The 26,656-nt window shown below is 37.0% G+C and overlaps 1 protein-coding gene and 1 pseudogene across 1 annotated transcript in view; both read left to right on the top strand.

Moving 5' to 3' along the window:
* Mms22l (MMS22-like, DNA repair protein) overlaps positions 1-26,656 on the top strand; it is a 101,405-nt gene that overhangs the window by 48,545 nt on the left and 26,204 nt on the right. Inside the window, exons 15-16 of the mRNA XM_013022352.1 lie at positions 20,883-21,076; positions 26,348-26,498. Coding sequence (XP_012877806.1) covers positions 20,883-21,076; positions 26,348-26,498 — 345 coding nt within the window. The remainder of the gene's footprint in view (positions 1-20,882; positions 21,077-26,347; positions 26,499-26,656) is intronic.
* Positions 7,952-16,187, top strand: LOC105990039 (annotated as a pseudogene).

Consider the following 26,656-nt stretch of genomic DNA (forward strand, 5'->3'; position numbering starts at 1 on the left):
ATGGAGTGGTAGTCAGCTACTCTTGTATGCAGGAATTTGGCGTCATATATTATCTCTTGTTAATATACATTAAAGCTAATGAGCTAGCTAAGTAGTTTCAAGTCGCTTTTATTTGGTAACGTAAGGAAAATTTAGATCTTTACAGAAAGATGATTCTAATAGTTAGAGTAGAAGTCACTTTCTAAAGTAATTTGGAGTACTATCATCACATTTCTACAAAGAGAAGAGGGTTACCCTGTAATAATCAGTCTCATGAATTCAGAAATTTCATTGATTGCCTCAGCTCTGGGTAGATTAGGTAGAAACTTGCTTCAAGGAGTAGAATTTATGAAATGTTGGCTGCATCCAGCAAACAGAGCTGCTATAATACAGCTGCCTCCTCCGTGGTTTGCTTTGATCCTGTGGAATGAAAGGACAGGAGGATCAGCTCAGGTCTAAATGAGATTACAGCTGGTTCTGCTGCTTATCTGGTCTATTGCCAACTAGTGTGGCTTTGCCCGTCCTAAGGGGTTTACAACAGAAACTGTTTATTGAGTATCATCGGTTTACTCAACACAAGCAGACTAATCCCTCCCAGCCTCAGCATGTTGTAGAATTGTACAGGAGCCCAACCAAAAGCTGGTATTGCCAGACCCTCTAGAGCCCTTTGTCTCGCTCTGTATTGATTTTTACCTGAGTTAAAGATAGTAAAAATAAATAAATAAAGCCAATAACCATTCCTATTGTGAGCTAAAGGTTAATCTTACCTAAAATCTCACAAAAAGCATCTGTTAACCCTAGAAAGGACAACCTTTTTTTCCCCCTTTCCAGTCAAGTAGGATTTTCTAGTTTTGAATTTTGAAGAACAAGATAAGAAAAACAGCTTAAAAGATCTTGCTAGGCATTTCAAGTTAAATGCTTAAGTCTTTTCTAGTAGTACTGTATAACAAATGGCTTTGTATATGGAATATTGAATGACATTTCTAAATGGTAAGTTTTGACTTCATATCTATTTTTGCAGTTTTTTTTTTTGGATGCAGATAACAAATGAAAACAAGGCTGGGAATCTTAAGAAAAAAACCTCAGCTGCCAACTAATAGCCAATAGTCATTTTACTTGATAATCCCTTGATTAGTAGTATATTTCTTTAATAAAGAAGAGCTGATGATTAGGAATATAAAGATAGACCTTTTATTAGTCTGTTTTAGTCTCATTTTGCTATTTTGCTAGATACTTTCTTAAACCTTCAGATGTAAGAATTTAATTATTGCAGTCTGACCCTGAACAAAGGTGGCTTATAGCAGAACATGATTGCTGTGAGACCTGAGTTAAAATTCCATTTCCATTTCTTACTGATCAAGTTATTTAACCTGTTTGAGTGCACTTTTCTCTCATCACCAAACTGGAAATATTACTTACCTTGTAGTACCTAGTTAAACTAAATAGTAGGAATAGAAATTGTAGAAAGTAAGGTAATCAGGTTAGTCGAGACTACTGTCGTTGCTCAAGCACCCAAAGGCATTAAAGATTATACGAATTGTGTTCTTCCTACCTAGGTTTTCCATCCTAATTGTTAAGGAACATGTATCAAAAGTTTCATTGCAGTAACCCTGGAAGCTCATCACTATAGATCATAATCCTCCATTGCCATCTTTAAAAGAGTATGTTCTTAGGTAGGTAGATACAGAGTTAACTTTCCCTTAATACATAGCAGTAGGCACTGGAAAAGCTAAGTATAAAATTCATACTATGGATTGAATATCACAAATCCAAAAATCGAGACATTGTTAGGGTTAATATGATACCCTAAAAATATTGTACAAAATTACCAACAAGCTGCATTTATAAAACAAATGAAATTTGATGTTTAAACTTGAGTTTCATCCCCAAGACTTTATTATGTATTTGAATATTTAAAAATCTGAACTGCAGAAACACTTTTGGTTCCAGACGTTTTGATGAAGGAATACTCAAAGTTTAAAATTCCTAAGAAGGTCTATGTAATAGATGTATTTAGAATAGATAGGTAAGCTCTATTTAAGTCCCTTCCAACTCAAGTGGTTATCAGTTGCTTCATATACAGCAATAGTTAAATACTGTCAACTCTATTAAGTATTATGGACAAAGGTAGGTTGTTTCAAAATAATACAGTGGTCTCTTCTTTTTTCCATCCTAATTGTTAAGGAACATGTATCCACAGCTATAAGTAAGCACAAAATGTTTCTATGGAAACATTTGGAAACTTTCTAAATGTACTGTGTGATGGAATCGGCCAAGACTGATGTTTATCTTAAACACATAGCTTGTCCAATATTTAAACCTAATGGACAAGATGTGTACCAGTTGAAAATGTAATATTTATCCAATCATTTTTCCTCTATCAAGCTAGGCTCTAAAGCAATAGGTTGTACTCATAGAGTAATAAATTTTTAGTGCATTTGGAGATAAAGGCTATTGGTGGTGATTGCTTAAACTCTTTTTGCTCAATCATCTGAATGGTGCAAATCAAAGCATTTTGTCAGACTGTGAGAAGTTTCACCTAGATATTGCTTCCCACACACATGGGTCACCATATAAATTACGTTCACGGTTTTACAGCAGAGCTGGTGCTGGAAGTTAAATTGATGCCCAGTGGTGGAACTCGTAAAGCATTTTCCTGTTAACACGACCAGGCAGAGTTGACATTGTTGATAGTGGGTTCGATGTAATAAACCATTGGTTCTAACAGTGATTTTCACTGTGTTTCAGAGGTAATGATGATACAAGTTTAGCGATCCAACAGTTCTTCCTGAATGATGGAAAATTAGCTCTACTGTGTATATTACCAATGCTGGCAAGAGCAAGAGTAGGAGGTGATTGGAGCCTCATGTTCTGAAAGATGATGAATTACTATAACAGATTCTTTAACACAATGTATACTTTGTTCATAAAGACAAATGTTGGGTCTTTTTCTCCTAAGAATGTATTGTAAATCATCTGTATTTAAGGTTATTTAGAAATAACCTTTTTTGTTTGTTTGTTAGATGTGGGTCTTAAATGCAGGGTATTGGTGCTGCCCCTGACCTCTTTACTCAAGGCTGGTGACCTACCACTTTGAGCCCCCAGTATCACTTCCAGAGTTTTGGTTATTAATTGGAGATAAGAGTCCACAGACTTTCCTGCTGGGCTGACTTTGAACCATGATCCACAGATCTCAGCCTCCTCAAGAGCTAGGATTACAGGTGTGAGCCACCAGCACTGTTATTCCCTCCTTTCAGAATTTTATGCAGATGCTTTTAAGATGATTATTTCTGAAATAGATACAGATTTAGGTTTGGCAACCTCTTTGTATTTACAGAATTGTTTTTTGGTAAGGGCTTATAAGCTATATGTACCTTTTTGTTATTTTAAGATTTTTTTTATTAGCATACATTAGTTATGTAAGTGGATTTCATTGTGACATTTCCAAACATACATATAACATGTCCCATTGTCCTCAGCCCCTTTCACTTATCCCCCTTTTCCTTCCTTTAAGAAAGGTTTTACAATGTGGAGCACAGAAACAGTGTAAATATTTTTTTCCATCAAAGGAAGTTTGTTCATTTTGTGCTGTTTGATCCTGGAGCTTGAACTCAGGATCTAGGCTCTACTACTTGAGCCACAACTCTACTGCTGGCTTGGTAGTTAATTAGAGATAAGAGTCTTCCTGGGCTAGCTTCAAACCTAAATCCTCAACTCTTTGCAAGGATTACAAATGCGAGCCACCTGCACCCACCCAGTTCTAAGGGTTGGTTTTCCTTCTGGTAGTTGTAAACAATGGATACTACTTTAAAATGTATTTTGAAATATTTCCACTTTATAAAATAAAAGAAGCTTTATAAAAATGGCACCATCTTTTCTTGTTTGTGAGTAGGTTAATTTTTACCATTTCTAGATAAGGTTCATAGGATACTAACCAAGCTGTATTTACTACTTTATCAGTGTAAGAAAGAACCATTTATTCCCCCTCTTTTTTTTCCTTTTCTGCTTAAGGTATCTTTTGAAGTACTGTTGTGCATTCATACTTAGTTGGTAATTTATTGTAGTTTGGTTCCAGTTTATGAGACATCACAGATCCTTTATTCTCTATTTTAATATTTCTTATCCCAGCATATTCATTTTTTTAACATCAGGAGATGCCTTTTTGATGTGCAGATAAATGTTATCAATGGTGCTGTACAGATGAAACCTGTCATGTACAAATAGCATACATCAAGCCCCGAGCATGCAGAACCAGATAAATCGGTTCATTTGCTGAAACCCTGCAAAAAAGAAATTAGTGATATAATAAAAGCCTGTGAGGCTCTCGGCCCTCATAACAGAGCTTTATAATAAATCTACACATCATTGATTCAATGGATACTCTTAGGAAAACTCCCCCCCTCCCCACACCATCTTTTTTTCTCTTTTAAGGTACTATAATGAAAGTAGAAGTAGCAATTCCATAGAGAGAAGTATGTGTTTAAGTATCTGGAGTAAGAATAATTTTTTAATGCTGATTGTTAAATGTAGATATGTTCTAAATAAATAGGAACTTTTATTGATTTTATAAATTGATCTTATACATGAATTAGTCTTTTTCCATACAGAATTCAGATTAAGCACTCTTATTTAAATTAGTGTCTTTGGTACATTGGGGTTGGAATTGGGTTGTTGGGAACATTGGATGCTCAGAATGGTGAGGTTACAACTAGGCAGAAAGGAATTAAAGGGGAGCAATCAAGAGAACACATGTATCTTGTACTTATAAGATATTTAGGAAATATTGCTGAAGAAAGTAGTAAGATATAAAGCCATAGATTGAGCTTTGTATTACAGAAGTGACTAAGCTATTGTTTATATTAGAGTTTGGATATGCCTTTGATGAAAACAGCTTCTTTTCCAAATTTTCCAAGGTGCTTTTTTTTGGATCTTTTGCTTGATTGAGTTGAGATTAAAAGTTGTTGGGTGAGGGTTTTTTTTTTTTAAATGCATTAACAATTGCCAATGATCAGTAGTATCTGGTTGGATAATTTACTACATTTCTTGAGTGTGAGAGAAATATTGGAGCTGCAGAATGCTTAAGAGGTTTTAGAAAAATTATTTATCAAAGAACACTACTTTTCCCAGTGCATTAGCTTTTGTAATTATACATCAGTGCAATTTGTTGACATAGAATTGGATTTGATTTAGATGGAGAGGGAAAAGAGACTGGACATTTTCAATATTTATTGATACACCTAGTCCATTAAGATAAATTATAGAGTGAATTTCACTGTGACAGGAACATTTCAGTTGATATAGTTAAGAATCAGTCAACATTACCATTAGACCTTTCTTTTTTAGGAATTTATTACCACCAATTAGGAAGATTCTCACCCATGTAGTTTAACCAACTAGCTTATTTGTTGTAGAATATTTCATCTCAATAATGTTTAGGTCTTTACCTTTAATAAAATAACTACTGAACTTTTTTTGAAATGAAGCAAACATATGTAAGAAGTGATAGAATTAATGCATTTGTCCTTAGAGGGTGATGACTGACTGTGTACTACTGGCTTTAAAAAAGACTTCTAGGTAGGGCACCGGTGGCTCATGCCTGTAATCCTAGCTACTCAGGAGGCTGAGATCTGAGGATCGAAGTTCAATGCCAGCCTGGACAAGAAAGACTCTTTATCTCCATTTAACCACCAGAAAACCAGAAGTGGCACTGTGGCTTAAGTGGTAGACCGCTAGCCTTGAGCTGAGGAGACCTAGGACAGCACCCAGAGTTCAAGCTCCATGACTGCTGGCAGAAGTGGGGGAGGGGTGGACTTCTAGAATTGTGCAAACTAAGGTACTTTTGGAGTTGTTTTCTTTAATAAGATTACAAAATGAATTCTATACATTGACAAACAATGCCTTGCCTTCAGGGAAAAACTAAGAAGGTTTAAAAACTATCAGTTATTAATGAAGTATATTAACAGCAAGAACTAAGTAAAATTTATGGAGAATAATGTACAGAAAATGTCTCAGCATATATTTCATACAGATATTATGCTGAATTGGGAGAAAATAGCTAATCTTAAAATGATCTTTGCCATTCTTTTGTTCTAAAATAGTCTAGAATTTTTTGGGGGGAGGGGTTATTGTAGATGGCATCTAGGTTACTATGTTGTCTAATATTGCCTTTGCTTCATTAAGTGGCACCTGTTGTTTATGTTTCTAATAGAATTGTATTTCCACACCCATCCCAATCCACAGTGGTAATTTCTTTGAAGTCAGGTCTCACAGGTATCAAAACAGGTGTGCACTACCACATCCAGCTTTTTTCTGTTGAGGTAAAATCTCATGAACTTTTCCTGATCCTCCCAATGTCAGCCTCCCATGCAGCTGGGATGACAGGTAAACAACACCTGCACTCAGCTCCAAAGCAATGCCATCTCCCAGTTCAGAATCTTTCAGTGACTTCTTACTGTCATCAGAATGAAGTTTTGATTACATTGTTAGCACTAAGGTCCTCTCTAACTATTTTCTAAAAATATCTCTAATATTAGTTACTGACCTTACTTCTTATGAGGTAAATGAAGAAAACATCTAACTGTACAAATGGGACATTATTTCTATTAAGTTTATTGCCTTCTGATGCTACTATAACAGTTCTTTATTGCAATCATAATGGCTACTTTTTTCTCCAACCTGTTCTTTTGTATGTTCTTTTCAAGATGTGAATTATATTTATACCGAGGCTTTTGTGGCTTATCATTCACTTTGATTTTTTTTTCTCCAAATCCTTACTAATCCTCTGGAACCTTAGATGGTGTGGACCCCATCTGCCGCTGGGTCTAACTGCTCTGCCTTCTCTTACCAGTTGTGCTTTGGCACATTGACTTCTTTGTCATTGCTTGATCCTGTGTAGCCTGCCACCTTCAGCCCCTTCACACAAGCTTTCCTTTTCTCCTGGAATGCTCTTTTCCATAGACCCATGTGCTCTCAGCTTTACTTATTTGGGGTCTTTGCCCAAATACTGCTTTCTCAAAAGGTGCTTGCTGATCATCCTAATTGAAATTTTAGCTCCTGTCACTCATCTTTGTCTCATCAAAATAGAAGCTCCTGAAGGACAGATTTTTGTTCTGTTGTTCTAAAACACATGCAGTGTATGTCAGATTATAGCTAAGTGTATGGATTTTTATATACCTTTGTACTTTTCCTTTCCTTCTCACCTAAGTAGGCCTTACTTGTCGTTCACTTGTGTGATTTCATTAATATTTTACAAATCAATGAAACAACTTTCTGTATTGCTTAGGGGTACACCATAGAGTACAGAAAGAGTAGTGGCTTTCTACACTCCTCTAGTACAGAATTATTTATGCTCTTGCTTTTTCGTGTGATCCATGGCCATTTCCTTATCTGTGCTAGTAATGAAATAGTATATGTTTAATAAATGGTACAATTATTGTTGATCAGAGAATCAGGTTACTTACTGGTTATGTATGTGTATCCACATGTGTGTATATATACATGTACACACACATACAATTGAGCCCTATGCCAAATGATGTCTTTGTTAACATATGTTAATATTGCCATATTAACACAACATCATTAACATGCTATCATTATTAGAGGGAAAGCAGGTAGCTGCTCCAAGGGTTGTCTGTGGCCTAGCAGTGCTGCATGTTAGAAATGCAGACTCTTGCAAGACCTTTCCCCAGACCTGTTGAGTCAGAATTTTTAAAAACAGTAATATGCCTACATATACTGTCAGCTTTCCATTACTGTAACAAACACTTGATAATCAGTGTATAGAAAGAAAAGGTTTTGATGCTCCAGTCAGGGATCAGATGTCTTTATTGCTTTAGACTTCTAGCGAGGCAGCATATCATCCATACCATGATAAAAGTATGTGGTAGAAAAAAACTGCCTCATGGAGGCAGGGGCCTATAAATAAAAAAGAGGAAGAAGGGGCTGGGGTTCAGACAATCCTTTTAAGAGCATGTTTTCAGGACCGCTCACCAGACCTCATCCCTTAAATGTTCTACCACCTCCTAGTAATGCCTCTTTGGTGAAGCTTGACCATGGAATATTCCGGTTTCGGTCTACGCAGCAGGCCCCCTGCCGAAAAGGCAGAATGATTTTTGGTGAGATTAGAATATCAATATTCCTAGAAAACACTGTAGATAGGAATTTCAGTGATAGTCAAATTGGAAACAACAGTTATAAATGTATTAAGGCCCATAATTGTAACACTAATAAAGTGTAAGTAACTTCTGAAGATACTAATATTTTATTGGCAAAATTTCATACCACTGGTAGCCATTGATTTTCACAGAGGGACAACCTCATTTTAAGCATTGCTGTGTAAAATCACAGGGCAGCATTATTGGGTTTTTTTGGGCGGGGTCCGGTCCTGGGGCCTGAACTCTGGGCCTGGGCGCTTTCCCTCAGCTCTTCAGCTCAAGACTAGCACTCTACCACTTGAGCCACAGCGCCACTTCCGGCTTTTTTTTCTGCTTATGTGGTACTGAGGAATCGAACCCAGGGCCTCAAGCATGCAAGGCAAGTGCTTTACCACTAAGCCACCTTTCCAGCCCAGGGGCAGCATTGTTGTAACCCAAATGTAAAGCATGGTCCCCAGCCCTTTATTGGTGGGAAACCTTCAAGAAGAAAAAGCCTAGTAGAAAAAACTCACTAGAATATGACATTGAAGAAAAAAGTCACTAGATTATGACATTGAAGAAAGTATGTCATCATTCCCACTCTTTTCTCTTTGCTTGCTGGCTACCCTCCTCTGATACATGTCCCCACCGTGGTGTATTTGGCCAACGTAAGCCCATGTTAACAGTGCCAAGACTTGGCAGACTAAATCTTCTGAAATTATGAGTTAGAATAAACCATTCCTTTTAAGATTATCTCAGAAGTTTTGTCACTGTTATACAAAGTTGGCTATCGCCAAAAGGCATGCTTGGTTTCTTACGTGTATAACTAGATTTATAATTTGTTCTTTTTTCTTCCTGGACTTGTATTACTAACCCAGTTGTGGGCCCATATGTCGTATGTCATTGATCTTTGAGATCCCTACAAAATAGTTTGCACCCCCAGAAAAATTAAATTTTTATTTATACATACACATATATACATGCCATGATATGCCAGCTATTAGGCTGCTTTGTAGCTAGCTACCATTAACAAGGACTTAGCATATTAAAGAATGGATATAGTAGTATGACACACTACTTCACACTGCTTCATAAAATATTGGATACAGCTATAGCATAGTGATTATTACTTGACTTCTGATTGCTTGGGTTCAGTTGTTGACTTTGCTTCAAACTAGCAGAATGACTGAACAATTATCCTCTGTATTTAAGAGTCCTTATCTATTAAATGAAGAAAATAATAGTATGCATATTGAATTAGTTCATAAAGGTCAAACACTCAGAATATGATTGGTATGTATATTTTGAAAAAGCAGTCTTTAATTCTCTGGCTAACAATAGTAGCTCCATTTGATCAATTTCTTATTTAATACTTGTAATAGATGGGGAAATGGCCATGTAGTCTAGCAGCTAGTAGAATAGGATTTACACTTTGGCCTGTTTATGTCCAAAGACACTTCTTTGTAGTGATGCTTTATTGCCTCTAAGAATGGTTATTAGGATTTAGAAGCTGTACAATGTGACTAAAATTCACATTGTCTTGTCTTATAGTCTACAGAGTGTTTTCCCATTACTGCTGTGATTTGATACATTAGTGGCTTCATGGAGAATAATAGGACATTATTCCCACTTAACAGATGAAAATTTGAGTCTCAGAAGTTTTCCATAGTTACAGGTTGGTCTCTCTTCTTATACAGTGTGTACTTTTTAAATCATTATTTTAAACAGTTCTTAAATCTTGAAGAGACCTTTTTCTTTCTTTTTTCCTGATTGGTATATGTAACTGAAAGCATGATTGCCGGCACTCTCCTTTTAGTCTGTAGCAGCATTTGCATAATCAAAATAGTCAATAACTACCTTTCCTTGGTCTTGCATAATCATTCCTTTGTCTACCAGAACTCATTTCCTGCTGCCCTATGAACAGATGCACCCAGGATCTGAAACACTGTTAAACTGAAGCACTGCAGAGGATGCTTCAGAAACCTAGCTAGCCTGTTTTCTTGTCTAATGCTTATCCTTGATGACTTGGGCTTGCATGAGATTGGGAATCAGGACTGAAGCTACTACTGCCTCAAAGGGAAGCTTTGGGCTAGATGCTGGTAGCTCATGCAACCTGTAATCCTGAGAAGGCTTAGCTCAGAAGATCAAGGTTCAAAGCCAGCCCAGGCAGCAAAATGAGTAAGACTCTTATCTCCAGTTAACAACCAGAAAGCCAGAAATGGAGTTATGGCTCTACTAATAAGAGTGTCAGCCTTGAACAAAAAAAGCTCAGGGGCAACACCTGGGCCCCAAGTTCAAAAGCCTCAGTGTTAGCATAGAAAAAACAACAAAAACTTATACTGTATAGTTGAATGAGGGTTCTAGAAGTCTGCCTATATTATTAGAGAGGAGCTGCTCCTTCCTAAGTACCTCTGTGTCCTTGGGACAAGATAGGTAAGTGAATTAATGGAATCAAGGAAAGAAATAGCAGGCAGATAAAAACAGGAAAGCCCTTGAGTACAGTGAGGAAAGCGGAAGGAGTCCGGACAAGAGAGCTAAGAATAATAGATGTGAAAGAATAACCTGGAATGTAAGTGTGTGTGCTTACATAGAGAAATGCTGGACTTACCAAACTTTTCAGAACATTTTTCACATAAGTTTTACACTAACCCTGTTCAGGTAGTTGCAACCATGATTGCAACTGTTCCTCTTTTGATTCTTAAGACAACAGGAATTGGGAAATTCTCTTTCTTTCAAGGTCAAACAGTTCTAAATAGCTTTTAGTAATTAGCTAGCACAAACCTATTTCAATCAATTTATCCTTTAAGATTTGAGTATTTTAATTTCACAGAATGAGAAATACTTAACAGTTGGTATATTGCCACATTCATGATAGATACTAATAAAAGCTAGATGTTGCTATTATTTCTACTATGAGAAACTCAATTTGAGTGGTTTGCTATTTGACAAATTTATTTTTACTGTACTGTATTTTATGTTTTATAATGTAAAATGGGCTGGCTACTTACATGCCTTTCCAAAAGGATATATTTCCAATGACTTTTTAAAAAGTTTGAATGGTTACAGTAGCAAGAAATAGAAAAAAGTAACATTTCCTGTTCCCCATACAAGAAATGGGAATTAAAGACTCTCCAAAATGACTTTAACCCATGTGAAATATGAACAAAACAGTTTCCAAGCACTGGAAATTTTAATGTCTCTTCCATTTAATCTTTTAGTTTTAGACCATCTCATAATATGTTTTTGTGTGCAGTGCATCCTCTTTTCTTTCTTTTCCTTTTTTTTCTTTTCTCCTCCCTTCCTCCCTCCCTTCTTCCCTCTTTTCCTTCCTGGCTTCCTTCCTTGCTTGCTTTCTTCCTCTTTTCTTCTTTCTGCTGGTTATTAAAGAAGGTATATAGTATCTCATAAAATAGGAATGGCATCTGGAACTATCCTGTGTTCCTTAAAATATTTCATAAATGTTTTATGTTTGGTTTTATTTTCTGCCTCTAGAGATGGTACTTCTTTTAGTATTTGCTGTTTTGTACATGTGTCTTTGGCAGATATGCCCAAGATAATAAATTTATTTCCCCCCAGAGGCCTCTGTATAGTTAGTTTTCTGATCTAACACACGATTTTTAAAAGTACCTATAAATGTGCCAGATACATTTTTTTAACTACTTGGCTGTAATACAGAAATTTGATTTTTCTCTGTGATTCAATCATGATACATCTTTTGTCACCTGTTGATTTATTCATGAATAGAGAAATTAAGATCCTAAACAAATTATTTAGTGTTAATATACCAGATAATCATTACTCTTACCCAGACTAATGCTGCTTAAATACTCAAGCTATTGAGAGAAGCTGTTCTTCCTATTCCTAGGTATATTGCTTCTTTTCAAATCCAAAAATACTAAGTAGAGGCACATTTCTAAAACACATTTCACTTGGAGCCAATGTTCTATACATAATTGGAACTTGTTTCTTCTATATCAACTCCACACTGAAGGATATAATTTCTAGTTTTAAGTTTTCACATGTTTTGTTGGTTTGTTTTTTTTAATGTTAATATGTTCACATAGCTGAATTATCATACCTAAGGTAACTATTAGATATATTCTGTGGTACCTCAACATTTTATTCTGAGAACTCAAAGATGGTTCAGATTTGTTGTCTTTCTCAGTGTTGTCTTGAATACAGTTTTTCCAGTACCTGTTCCTAATAGAGAATTATGGCATTTCCCTAAGACTACACTGGCTCTTCCAGCTGCTTTTCTAATCCTTGTTGAAATTTCTTCAACCTAAGTTAGGAAACAAACAGTTACCAGTGTTTGATCATTATATAATCTGTCTGCCTAAGCTTATAAGGAAAATGTGGCCTTTGAAGCCAGATGATGCAGTGTGCCCTTCTTTGCTGTGTGACCTCTAGACATGTTTAGCTTTCTAGCTATCAGCCTCATTATCCATAAAGAACCGTCCTACAGGATTTCTTAGAGGTAGTCTCTGTGATTTTTCTGCCTGGGATGGCTTTGAACCATAGTTCTTAGATCTTAGCCTCCTCCTGAATAGGCAAGGATTACAGGTATAAAGCACCAGAGCCCATCTTGACATCAACTTTTTAGTAAATTATCTGGACCTGGCTTGTTTGACTTAATATAATGATCTCTAGTTCCCTTGATATTGATGAGAATGACAGGATTACATTTTTTTTTGTGGCTGAATAGTATTCCATCATGTTTATATTCCACATTTTCTTGATCCTTTCATCAGTTAATAGACGTAGTTATTTCCATTTTTTGGCTATTTTGAATAGTACCACAGTCTCTCCTTAATTTATGATTTTATTTCCATTTCATATTAAGTAGCCACTTGGTATCTAAGAGTATATAGTTCCAAGACTGCCAGGAAGAGAAACTGAATGTTCAGGATGTATACAATTCACCACTATGCCACAGATGCTTGATTCGTTTTCCCTGTAACGCCTCCCAACTTCTAAACACATGTGTATATATTATTTACATACAGCAGATGCCCCTTTGAGGGTGTGAGGGTTATCATAACTCTGTGTGTGTGTGTGTGTGTGTGTGTGTGTGTGTCCTTGAATTTGTTGTCTGAGCACTGTCCTTAAGCTCTTTTACTCAAGGTTAAGCACTCTACCACTTGTGTCACACCTCCACTTCTGGCATTTGGGGGTGGGGGTATTAAATGGAGATAGGTGTATTACAGACTTCCTGCCTGGGCTGGCTTCTAATTGTCATCATCAGATCTTAGCCTCTTGATTGGTTAGGATTACAGTTCTGAGCCACTGGTATCTGAAAAAATACCATAACTTTTACCTTGCTTTTAGGCAGCATTTATTTTTTAGGAGGTTATGGTCCACAAAATTAAGAGCAAAGAAATACTCAGCAGACCACATAATAATTTTTTTTTTTTGGGTCCGGTCATGGGGCCTGAACTCTGGGCCTGGACGCTGTCCCTCAGCTCTTCAACTCAAGGCTAGCGCTCTACCACTTGAGCCACAGTGCCACTTCCAGCTTTTTTCTTTTTGTTTATGTTGTGCTGAGGAATCAAACCCAGGGCCTCATGCATGCAAGGCAAGCTCTCTACTACTGAGCCACCTTCCCAGCCCACCACATAACAATTTAAACATAGTAAATGATGACTCAGGACTGACTAAAAGCTTCTCTGTGTGGACTGAGCTATGTAATGTATGTGCAAGAATTAAATTTTTTTTTCTTTCTTTCTTTTTTTTTTTTTTTTTGGTCCAGTCGTGGGGCCTGAACTCTGGGCCTGGGCGCTGTCCCTCAGCTCTTCAGCTCAAGGCTAGCACTCTACCACTTGAGCCATAGTGCCACTTCCAGCTTTTTTCTTTTTGCTTATGTGATGCTGAGGAATCGAACCCACGGCCTCGAGCATGCAAGGCAAGCGCTCTACCACTGAGCCACAACAGTGGACAGAATGGGTACCCCAGTGGAACTTCAGCAATACTGAGTGAAACTGGAGTTATTGAAAAACTATTAACCTCTTAAGGATTTATTCAGTGTTCAGAACATCAAGTTAGACTTTTCTTCCACTGTTCACAATGTACTGGCAACCCGTAGGACCAAGAAGTGTAGGAGATGATGTTAAATTTGAAGTATCATCTGACTGGTAGACTGGGAGATCCATTGCTATTAAACTGGTAAAGATAAAACCAGAAAGCCACACTGAAGAATGAATGAATGGACAAGAGGTATTCTATCTGACCTATACCCCAAAGGTATAGATGGGAATGTTCAGCTGGAGATCAGAGACACAATAAACTTTGTAATTGATAACGAAGTGTTAAGTACTGTAAGTACTGGAGACATTTCTGCTGTCGAAAAAGAAACAGGCCGCTCTCAGGGAGTAGTTTATGCCATGAAGTAGGCGTTGACTATTGAAAGAGATGATGTTGTAGAAGAAATATTCATTGACTATGGTGGATTTAAAGGTGACTAGAAACCTTACAGCCTAGAGATGATGGGGAATTGACAAGGACAGAAATGGTAAAGAATTTGATACAGATCTTGAGCTGTTGCCTCAAGGAACAGTTTGGGTTTTTTTTTTTCCCTTAAGACATCAGTATTGAACATTTTGAAGGAACTATATAACCAAAGTTATCCCAAAAGTACCCAGTAAAAACTAGAATGACCCATTGACTTCATTGCTAAAGAACTTCCTTGCTTGAAGGTGAAGATGCCAGGTTTAATATTTCAACAGACCAACATGACAAACTAGAATAAACAACCAACATAGAAGTTCTTCCAATTACATTTCAATTTACTAGAGAAATGGGTATGATTGCGGCCATACAAGATGGTTTTGGCTTCATCAAAGTGTGTTGAGCATGATGTTCTTCTACTCAGTGAAATGCTAGATGGGAAACAGCTTCATATTGCAGATGAAGTAGAGTTTATTGTAGTTCCTGATATGCTTTCTGCCCAAAGAAATCATGCTGTTAGGATTTAAAAACTTACTGAGGGCATGATTTCATTCCATTTCCATTCAGATCATCAATCAGTGTCTGAGCAATGCAGAAAAAGAAGCCACATTTTTCAATCCTAAAACCACTAACCCAAATAGAGGCAAAGAGAAGGAAGCTGAGGATTGTATCATTGCTTATGATGACTGTGGGGTGAGGCTGACCATTGCTTTTTAAGCCAAAGATGGAAAGGATCTACCTAGGAGAATCTATCAAGGAGGTAAGGTTGAACTTAGTAGAAGTGACAAACTTAGGTCTGGACAGCAGATTCCAGCTTATGTGTTATTTTGAGGTCACAATTCTAGCTCCAAATTGCTCTTGGGTTATGTGGCAACTCTGAAAGATAATTTGGGATTCACTGAAATAGCCAGCTATTGGCTGTTTCCATTATAATGAATTCTCTGGCGATGTCGATAGCCTGGAATTTAGGGACATATGGTTGAATACAGCTTGTTCAAAGGCAAAGGCAACAAAATCAGTCGGGAGAAAGTAAACAAAACTCACTCAGTGAATGGCATTACCGAGAAGTCTGACCTTACCATCTACTCTGGCAAAATCATTCGCCCCCGAGGGGTGTTGATCCAGTGCGTATTGAGTACGAAGGAATGGTTGAGATTGTGGGGGAGGGCATATATGGACCCTAAGGTTACCCATTTGGCATAGTAGGGATGGCCAACAAAGTGGAGAGTGTCAAGTTGGTTGTGTGTTCTGGGCACTGTCTGTGGCCTACAATATCACACCCCTGTGTAGAGCCACCATGGCGTGAAAGATCAATTTGGCTTCATTAACTATGAAGTAGGAGATAGCAAGAGCTGTTTTTGTATGTGAAAGAAGTTCAGGATGGCATTTGCCAGTGATTGTGAATCAGTGCATGGGCAAGTGCAGTGCCTGTAATGTCTGGAGAGTCTGTGAGGGCCCCACGGCAGTAGCAGCTCCTCAGCCTGATTGATTGGTTGATAGCTTAAAGAACATCACCCTGGATGATGCTAGTACTCCTCACCTAATGGTTCTTCGTCAGCCCAGGGACCAGATAACTCAATGGGATTTGGTGCAGAAACAAAAATCCATCAAGCTGGTGTCATTGACTAACCACATCCACAGAGCTCATCATTAATCCACTGTGGTCAAATTGGGGGATTCTGGTGAAGGATTCTGAATATCTCCCTCTTCATCCCTCACAAAATCTGCAATACTTACTCTTTTTTTTTTTATTGTGAAAATACCATACAATTACATGGTCAAGGTAATGAGTACTTCCTTATCAAGCATTGTTGCCTCCCATGACTCCCCCCCCCCGTCCCCCCCCCCACCAAAGTTGTAAAGTTCGTTTTTCGACAAAACAGCTTGTACATCTCATTGTTGCAGTGGGTCCACCTGTATCCCTATTTAAACAATTGTTGTTCCCCTTCACCTCCACAAATTATAACAACATCAAATACAGTGAAAACAGGGTTATACTGTGGGGAGGGACATACAAAGCAACAAAGAAATCATCTTATAAATATGTTAGAAACAATTGCATGAAAGAAAAAACATTTGAATACTTATCTTGGGATGGCCAATATACACATGAAGAAATGCTCAACCTCTCTAGCCATAAAAGAAATGCAAATCACCCCTCACCCCAGTTGAATGGCTAGAATCAAGAACTCTAATAACAACAGATGCTGGAGGGGATGTGGACAGAAGGGAACCTTATTGCATTGTTGGTGGGTGTGTAAACTTGTTCAACCACTTTAGAAAGTAGTATGGAGGTTCCTCAGAAGACTCCACATAGAGCTCCCCTATGACCCAGCATTCCCACTTTTGGGCATTTACCCAAATGTTTACAAACAAGACCATACTAAAGCTACCAGCACAACTATGTTTATTGCAGCATTATTTACCATAGCTAAAATATGGAACCAACCCAGATGCCCCTCACTAGATGAATGGATCAAGAGAATGTGGTATATATACACAATGGAATTCTATGCAATACTTATTCTGTTGAGCTATTTCACCAGTTTTAACACCTTCTTTGTGTTTTGTTTGAAAAAATAAAGCAAAACAAAAAAACCTATATGCAAAACAATATGAATAAGGACAGTCTTAAAAGTGAGACTGCTGGATCAGGTGGCAGTTCTGTTTTTACTTATTTGAGGAACCCCCGTACTGTTTTCCATGACTATTAATTTACGTTTGTACCAACAGTGTGTATGGGTTCCTTTTTCTCCACGGCCTCACCAGCACTTGTTACCTTACATGTTTTTTTTTTTTGGGGGGGGGGATCCGGTCATGGGGCCTGAACTCTGGGCCTGGGTGCTGTCCCTCAGCTCTTCAGTTCAAGGCTAGTGCTCTACCACTTGAGCCACAGCACCACTTCTGGCTTTTTTCTTTTTGCTTACGTGGTACTGGGGAATCGAACCCAGGGCCTCATGCATGCAAGGCAAGCGCTCTACCACTAAGCCACCTTCCCAGCCCCCCTTACATGTTTTTGATGATAGCTCTTCTGAAGTGAAAGCTCATTGTGATTTTGATTTGCATTTTCCTGATGATTAATGTTAGCCAGATGCAGATGCTTTCTTCAGTTCTGTTGGTTGTATCTTCACTCCCACCATTGTTTTCTTTGCTGTGCAGAAACTTTTTTTGCCTGTTTTTTCTTTTGTGTCTTTCCTTTTTAAGGGGATAGTTCTTATCACCATTCCAGTGGCATGAAGCAAGTAGTTTTTATAGTTTGTGGGCTTATAGGTAGTCCTTGAATTAGTTTTGACTTGGTAATTTTTTTTAAGCAGGGGTCTGATTTTGTTTTCAAATGTATTATTATTGAGATGATATGTAGAGGGGTTGCACTTCCTTTTCTAGAGTGTCATTTGTTCCCTTATTCTCTCCCAATCCCACCCTCCCATCTCTAACCCACAAGTTGTATAGTTCACTTTCATCTGTGTCCAGTGTGCTCCACTGCTGTATTTTTTCACCCTTTTTTCTCAGATTATGTGCTCTCCCACAGATATGCCCATGAATATACCATATATAAGGTAAAAAATACAGAATCATCAGGAAAAGAAAAAAACAAATTTAAAAAAATCAAAAGGGGCCTGATTTTTAAGGGAAATAATTTCTAACACATGAAGACATCAAGAAAGTTATCATTTTCTAGATAATAGGTTTTAGAAAACAGTGGCTTATTTAGAAATAGTGAAAAATTACTTATGCTATCAAAGTATAATGAAGCAGTTACTATCTTTGAGATCAATATACTTGAAAATAGTATGATTTTACTTGGACCTCAGAGTGTACAAATGTTGATAGAGGCAGTTGAGTTAGTTGCTAAGTGAATTTTTACAGTGTATTATTTTATTACAAGCTAAAGGATCTAAAAGAGTCTCTAGCCTTTAGTTCCAGTTGAAAGCATCTCAGGCAGGCTTTTACAGAGAGGAACATAACAGATACTTGGTTAGTGTTTATGAGATTTGTTTGCTGTGCTCTCTGTAGGCATTTGTACACAGTTTCCAGTACCTCAGGTAGGATGAAATATTGGCCCAGGATTATGCAGGATTCCAATCAATTTAAAGGAGTATAAAATTTACTTAGAATCTTTACTTCGTTGTGTGTAATAATTACGTAACAAGCTGTGATTACTACCAGCATGATCATTTTGTGAAATTGCTTTAGGTACAAATTCTATGTCTTGTGTATTTCTTCCAAGTAATGTCTACTTCATACATATACATGTATAAATAATTATATGTATGTATGTATGTATGTATACATATAATTAAAAGCATCAAGAATACTGCATTGGAATTGGTATAATGTTTCTTAAAGTACTTGTTACTTAGAATATTCTTCCTGTCAAAGGAAGAATAACATTCCATAGGTTACATCTTACTTTCTTTCTGTACAATTGATTAAAGCAAATGGAAGGATCTATCTATAGAGTTAGGTCATAACATTGATGTAGACAAAGACAAGAATAGGCTGATTTTATACTTAATAGATCATATCAATAATAGATTAATCATAAATCATAATTGCTGGAGGCATTGCTGAGATGTGTTCTTTTCCATATCACTATGAAAGATCTCTTAGTATCACCCCCTCTTTGGTGACCTCAGTTTTCTTCTGTTGAGAATAAAGGTGTCTAAATTTTTTATATAATTAAGTGGAAAAAGCAATTAGATGGTGAATCAAAATTGAAGGCAGAAGCTGGGTCGGGTGGCTCAGCTTGGTATCCTGCTTGGTAGGTGGAGATCAAGAGATTATGGTTCAAGGTCAGCCTGGGCAAAAGACTACATTAGACTCCATCTCAATCAGTGGCAGGAAACATGGGTAAGATGGTAGTCCAGGCTAGGCCCTGGTCATAAAGCAAAACCCCATCTTGAAAATAGTCAATCCCAAAGGGGCTGACAGAGTAGCTCAACTGGTAGAGTACCTGTTTAGCTAGCAAGAATCCCTGAATCAAACACCAGTATGGGCAAAAAAAAAAAAAAAAGAAAAGAAAAAGAAAAATTGAAGGCATCATGAAATTACCCTTTATTAGTTGGATTAAAAGCAACTTTTTATTGCTTGTCTCCTATGTGAAAATGATAAATGACCTTTTTTTGGACCAATGTACTATGATTTTGTATACTAGCACAAGGTCAATATCTTTTCTTTTTCTTTTTTTTAATTGTCAAGGTGTATATAGAGAGGTTGCAGTTACATAACTAAGGTAATAAGTACATTTCTCGTCAAACTTGTTACCCCTTCCCTCATTTTTCTCCTACTTTCCCTCCCCCTGAGGTCCACCCCCACGTTTTATACAGATCATTTCCAACATACTGTCATGTGTATGTCGCTGTTGCATGAGTTCCCCCCTTGTCTGTTGTCTCACCATTCTGTTGTTCCCCTTCTCTTCCCTAATTCAGATAAACATATATGCAATACCAGCGTACCAAAATCAAATACAGTGACAACAGGGGATATACCATAGGGGGAAAACGATACAAAAAAAACAAAAAAAATCACATAGTACATTAAAAACAGAGAAAAACCTATTGTGTCCATGTTTTGGAATTCATTTCGCTTAGCATCACCTTATATGGTCATATGTACATAGCTGTTGATCTATTCTGCTTGTCTGATAAGATAATCATAGACATATACTAATTATTGCAAATAAGGGAAACCATGGGATCAATGTTATGTTCTATAGTTAAGATATGGAACCAACTCAGATGCCCCTCAGTAGATGAATGGATCAAGAAAATGTCACACACACACACACAAAATGGAATTCTATGCTTCTATCAGGAAGAATGACACCACCCCATTTGTTAGGAAATGGAAAAACTTGGAAAAAAATCATATCTTTTCTATGAAAGGAAAAAAAATAGTTTAAAACACCTCACATAGCCAGATGTACTTACCTCCCTCCTAGTACATCTGCGTCCTAAAGCTCTCAGGAGAAAATGGTTTGAAGAATTGTTTTCATGTCTACATTGTGAGTAAAATCACTTGTCATACATGAGTTGCAAAATGCAGACCTTCATTCTGAAGCTGCCTGTTTCTCATTTGGATCTGACATATTAAAAAGCATATAATTAATGGTTGACATTAGTAATTAACATTAACTTTATGGTGCTTAATATGCCATCATTCATCCATCAAATAAGCAGAAATGCATTATGTCTTGGTGTAAAGGTTTTAATTATATGAAATGGTCTTTCAGCTTTCATGATATAAATGAAAAAAGGCAAAAATGTATTTAAAGATCTCTGTAAGCATTTCTTCGGTGCTAGCTGTATTTTTATTTCTTTTTAGGAGTATTCATCAACAATTGTGTCAAGAACTTCAAAGGGAGAATGTGGACCTAATTACACAGACTTCATTATCGGCTAAAGAGCGCCACCTTGCTGCAATCGCCAGTGTATTGTGGAAACATTTCTTCTCATTCTTAAAGAGTCAGAGAATGGCACAGATTGTGCCACTCTCTCAACTTGCAGATGCAGCTGCAGGTCAGCATTAATTGTTAATTTGCCACTTTCTCTTTTTTGCAAACTCCAATATTTTCCTATGTCTTCTTGATAACAAACTTTTGCTTTATAAAAGCATAATAAACATTTGGCAGCCAGAAAAAGTGAAACAAATTTTGTATTTTGAAATTGGGTTCCCTTGGCCTACTTATTATTAGAAATTGATTATTGCTAAAAGGAAAGACAGTTGTTAATTTAAAAATTCTGAATATAAACTTTTCTTAGGCACAAACATATTTCAAAGTTAAGTAACAATTATGTCTAGGTTTAAGTAGTGTATTTTCAAATGTATGAGAAGCTGTATAGATATGAGTAAAAGCATATAGAGTGAGTAGTACTTTAACACCAAGAGTTATTACATCAGAATGAGATTGAATATGTAAAATGTTAATGTCTTGACTTTACTAGGTTTGATTTTATATTGTAATTTCCTACTTAATTTGATTATTGACCTAAACAAATGTCTCTAGGCCCTATGTATCTATGAATCCTATGAAATTATAGGCAAGATTTTGAGTATATGAGTGAATATTCAGTTTTATAAGAAAAGACTACCTGTTCTCAAATAGATACTATGCCAAAAACATATTTTTAAAAGTACAATTCATAATGATTACTATAGATATTTAAGTAAAATTTAAAGCTATTTTGTATTTGAATGTAATGTTTTAAAGAAGTCTAAGAGCTAAATTATTAGTATTTATTTTACCCTGGTATGAATGAGGAAAGCTGAGACAAAAAACAGCTGCTTAAAAGGTTGCATGAGCTTGGTACTCAATCCTAGCTACTCATATGAGATCTGAGGATTGCAGTTTGAATCCAGCCTGGGAAGGAAAGTCTGTGAGACTCTGATTTCTAGTTAACTACCAAAAAAAGAAAAAAGAAAAGTTGGAATTAGAGCTATGGCTCAAGTGGTCAACTGCTACCCTTGAGGGGAGGGAAAAAAAGCTCAGGGGCAGTGCCCAATACCTGAATTCAAACCCTAGCACCAGCCACCCCCCACCCCCCTTGGTGTTAAAGTACTTCTCACTCTATATGCTTTTACTCATATCTATACAGCTTCTCATACATTTGAAAATATACTACTTAAACCTAGACATAATTGTTACTTAACTTTCAAATATGTTTGTGCCTAAGAAAAGTTTATGTATTCAGAATTTTTTAATTAACAACTGTCTTTCCCCCGACTGTGAATGATAAAAACTTAAGACAATCTTGAATTCTGGCAGTACTTGTATAATTAAGATTTTAGGTGGGAGAATTGGAGAGAAGCAATGGTTTTCAAATACTATAATCCTGAAAGTAAGCATTGATATTCAACAAGTTGACATCTCTGATAGCTAATGTGATTTACTTTTCTAACATTATCCCAAGTTGAGTCAACCAACAGAAACAGCATTGCAACAATTTATCAGTGATCTATTAGAGTCTGAAAATACATGGAGCATACATACAAAGCAACATGTGTGTTTTTTTATTTGATTGGAAATACTTAATAGCATAGGAGAAGATGATTTATTTCACTTGAAAAAAATTCACCAAATACTCCTATAGGCATTGAGAATATACTTAGAAAAAAAAAGAACAAGAATCCTGTTCTCATAAAGATTATAGTGGGGGAGGTGACCAAAAGCAAGTAAGACTTTTAAATGTTTAATGTTATATGGTGATAAATGCTATGGAAAACTATGAAAATACAGAAGATGAAGATGAGGGTGGGGAAAGCCAGAGATGGATTGCAGTTTTAAATAGAGCAGTCAGGTCAGCCTATGTATGTAACAATTGAGCAATGACCTAAAGGAGGTAAGAGACCGTGTTATGCAGAAATCTGTAGGCAAGAGTGTGTCTGGCATGTTTGATGAACTAGATAGAGTGGTATGGAGAATGAACAACACAATTGCACATTGAATAGCTAGTTTGTACTGGGCCTTGTAAGTAGTTGTAAAGACTTGCTTTTCCTTTGATATTAGAAGCTGATAGTAAATTTTGAGCAGAGGTTTGATGTGATTCTTCTAGCTTTCAATGGAGACAGGGAAGAAATAGGGAGGCAAGTAATGGAATTGTGCCACAACCTAGAAATGACTAGCTTGGGTCAAAGTGGTAGCTTTGTACTAAGGTGATCAGTGCTCAGATTTGAAGCTACAGAAAGTTTCTTAATGGTAATGCTAGCAATTTGCTAAGTAGGTTTGGCGAAGTAACAAAATAATTGCCTGAGAAGAGTATAAAGATAATTAGCTATTTGCTGAAGGAACAGATTTTGTGAAAGGAAACTAAGATTTTTGTTGGTGTTCATGGTGGTGGTGGTTGTAAGTCAGGGCCTGGACACTGTCCCTGAGCTCTTTTTCACTCAAGGGTAATGCTCTAACATTTTGAGCCACAGCACCACTTCTGATTTGCTGTTGAAAACTAAGATTTTTATTTTGAACATTTTGAAAGATCTCTATTAAATCGGAAGTTGGATAATAAGCCTAGGCTTCCAAGAAGAGGTCAAAGTTGGAAATTTAAATTTGGAAACAGTTCATATATACACAGTCCTTTAAAAGCCATGGAGCTGGATGGAATAGCAATCGCATGGTATGTGGAAAGAAAAGTTTGATCAATTGGTCCAGAGAGTATTTCATGTAGTATCTACAGAATAAGGAGAAACCGGTCAGGAGACTAAAAGGGAATGCAGGGTAACAGAAACCCAAGTTAAATTTCTTGCACTCGAAATGAAGAAGTGAATCGTGTAACAACGAAAACACTGCTGATGGGTCCAGTAAAATAGAACTGACTTTAACAAGAGGGATGTCTCACTGGTACATTTTATGCAGTGGGGAATCAGTGATTGGAGATGATTCAAGAGAAAGTTTAAAAAGAATTACAGACTGTAATTGTGAATACATCTTTTTAAATATCACTGTTTAAGGAAGATAGAGATATGGCCAGGTATGATGGTACATACCTGTTATCGCAACACTTGGAAGGCTAAGCAAGGGAGATCATAGTCAGCCTGGGCTACATATATGTAATGAGACCCTGTCTCCAAAAAGGAAGGAAGGGAAGGAAGACAGAAAAGAAGGAAAAAGCTAGAGGTATGAGCTAGGAAAGTGCTTGTTTTTGTTTTTAAGTAATATTGGAGACATTTCAGTATGTTGATACTGCCTATAGTAGTGTTTCATACTGAAGGAAAAATTGATGAGCCAGAAAGTACTTGTTTTAGTGCTAAGAGGAAATAGTCTCTCACAGAAGATAAAAAAGTTAAGATACAGGCCAAGCACAGTGACTCACATCTGTAGCTATTAGGGAGATTTTCGGTTGGTGGATAGCCTGGGTGAAAAGTTTATGAGACCTTTTCTCAGCCAGTTTGTTGACTACACTTGTCATTCAAGCTGTGAAGGAGAAATAAATGGGAGGATCACAATGTAGGTTAACCCCAGGAAACAATGTGATATCCTATTCAAAAAGTAAAGGTAACTAAAAAGTTCTGGTAAGCACTGAGTTCAAAACCTCTCTTCCAGAGGCACTGTAGCTCGAATGGTAGAGCACTCACCTTGAGCTGAAGAGCCTAGGGACAGTGTCTAGGCCCAGAGTTCAAGCCTGATGACTGACAAAAAAAAAAACACAAAAAAACCTGTCTTCCCACCCCAGTCCTGGGGGAGAGAGGGAGGAAAGGAAAAGATGCAGAAACACCCAGTGTAAGACTCTTGTCAAGTGGTTGGAGGACATTGTGAGAAGTAGCAGCCACCGTTTGAAAAAGCTGCATAGGAAGTGGTGCTTTATATAAACAACTGACTGACAAACAAACGTTAATCTAGTACAGATTGGAGAAAATCATGACATGAAATACATTTACTTAATATAGTTAACTAAATTCCAGCTTCTAGACTGTGGGTTCTAAAGAAAGTAAGATGTTGATTGTGAGTGATCACAATTGTTATAGAAGATATTGTTTCTAAGAAGATATTGTTTTCTAAGATGGAGTGAATTGTTCCCTAGTGGCAAGTGACAAGTAACTTAAAGAAGAAATGGGGGCTGGGGAGGTGGCTCAGTGGTAGAGCGCTTGCCTTGCATGCATGAGGCCCTGGGTTTGATTCCTCAGCACCACATAAGCAGAAGAAAAAAAAAAGCCGGAAGTAGCACTGTGGCTCAAGTGGTAGAGCGCTAGCCTTGAGCTGAAGAGCTGAGGGACAGCACCCAGGCCCAGAGTTCAGGCCCCACGACTAGACCCAAGAAAAAAAAATGGATGCAGGAACTATTTTTTAAATATAATTTTATTGTTATTATGAAGATGTTGTACAGAGGGGTTGCCACTTTATAAGTCAGGTAATGAGTACATTTCTTTTTCTGGACAATGTTACTGGTTCCTTTACTTTCTCACAGTTTCCCCTTCCTGTCCCTGCCCACATGTTGCATAGTTCATTTTTCACAAAGTGTATACCGAATACCATGACTGCCTCTGTTCATCCTTCCTCCCTTCATTTCTGCATCCTTTCTTTGTCTCTGCAAAAAGACTTTTTAAAAAAGCAAAACAAACACTACCATCATCACTACCACCACCAACACTACCAACAACAACCAGAAGTATGTATTACAACATAAATTCTAGAATTCTTTAATGTCAAAAGGAGTTAAACCATTGGGTTTCTCCCATAAGAAATCTTCTTTAATATAATTTTTTCCAAGTCTTCCCATTTCCTAAAAATGGGGCGATGTCATTCTGAAAATGAACTTTACAACTTGGAGTAGGGAGGAGACTTGGGGAGGTGGGAAGGGAAGGACAGGGGAAAAACAAAGGAGGAGGTAACAATGCTCAATAGGAAATATACTCATTATCTTGCTCATGTAATTGTAATCCCTCTGTACACTATTTTTACAATAAAAAGCATATTTTAAAAAAAGAAATTTTCTTTTAGTCTGACAGTTCATGAATGAATCCTGTGTAAGTTATCGTGTCCAGAAAACATGTACCATTTGTCTCTCTGAGCTTGGCTTACCTCACTTAACATGATTTGTTCTAGGTCCATCCATTTCCCTGAAAATGACATAATATTCTTTCTAATGGATGAATAAAGTTCCATTGTATATGTGTACCACATTTCTTTTGGATCTAGTCATCTCTTAGGGCATCTGGGCTGTTTTCATAACTTGGCTTTTGTAAATAGTGCAGCAGTGAACATGGATGTGCAAGTATCTATACTATATCCTGACTTGTAGTACTCTGGAGAGACACTAAAAATTTCTCACTTTAAACTTGTCTCACTTTAAATCTAGATTTCACTTTGCTAGCAGCGGATATGCCAAGCACGGCCCCATCTGATCTGCAGCCGCAGCCAGTTATATCAATAATTCAGCTCTTTGGTTGGGATGATATCATATGTCCTCAAATTGTAACAAGATACTTAAGTCATGTGCTACAAAATAGGTATGTGCCTTTATTCCAGACGTACACATTAATGCAAGCTCTTGATAGATCAATACCCTGGCAAGGTAAAAAAAAAAAATCTCAAATGGAAACTGATCTTTGGTATACATACTCACAGTAAGGTGGTCTTATTTTGTTCTTAAGTCTATCAACATTTT

Source organism: Dipodomys ordii, unplaced genomic scaffold (assembly GCF_000151885.1).
Source record: "Dipodomys ordii isolate 6190 unplaced genomic scaffold, Dord_2.0 Scaffold62, whole genome shotgun sequence".
NCBI lineage: Eukaryota > Metazoa > Chordata > Mammalia > Rodentia > Heteromyidae > Dipodomys > Dipodomys ordii.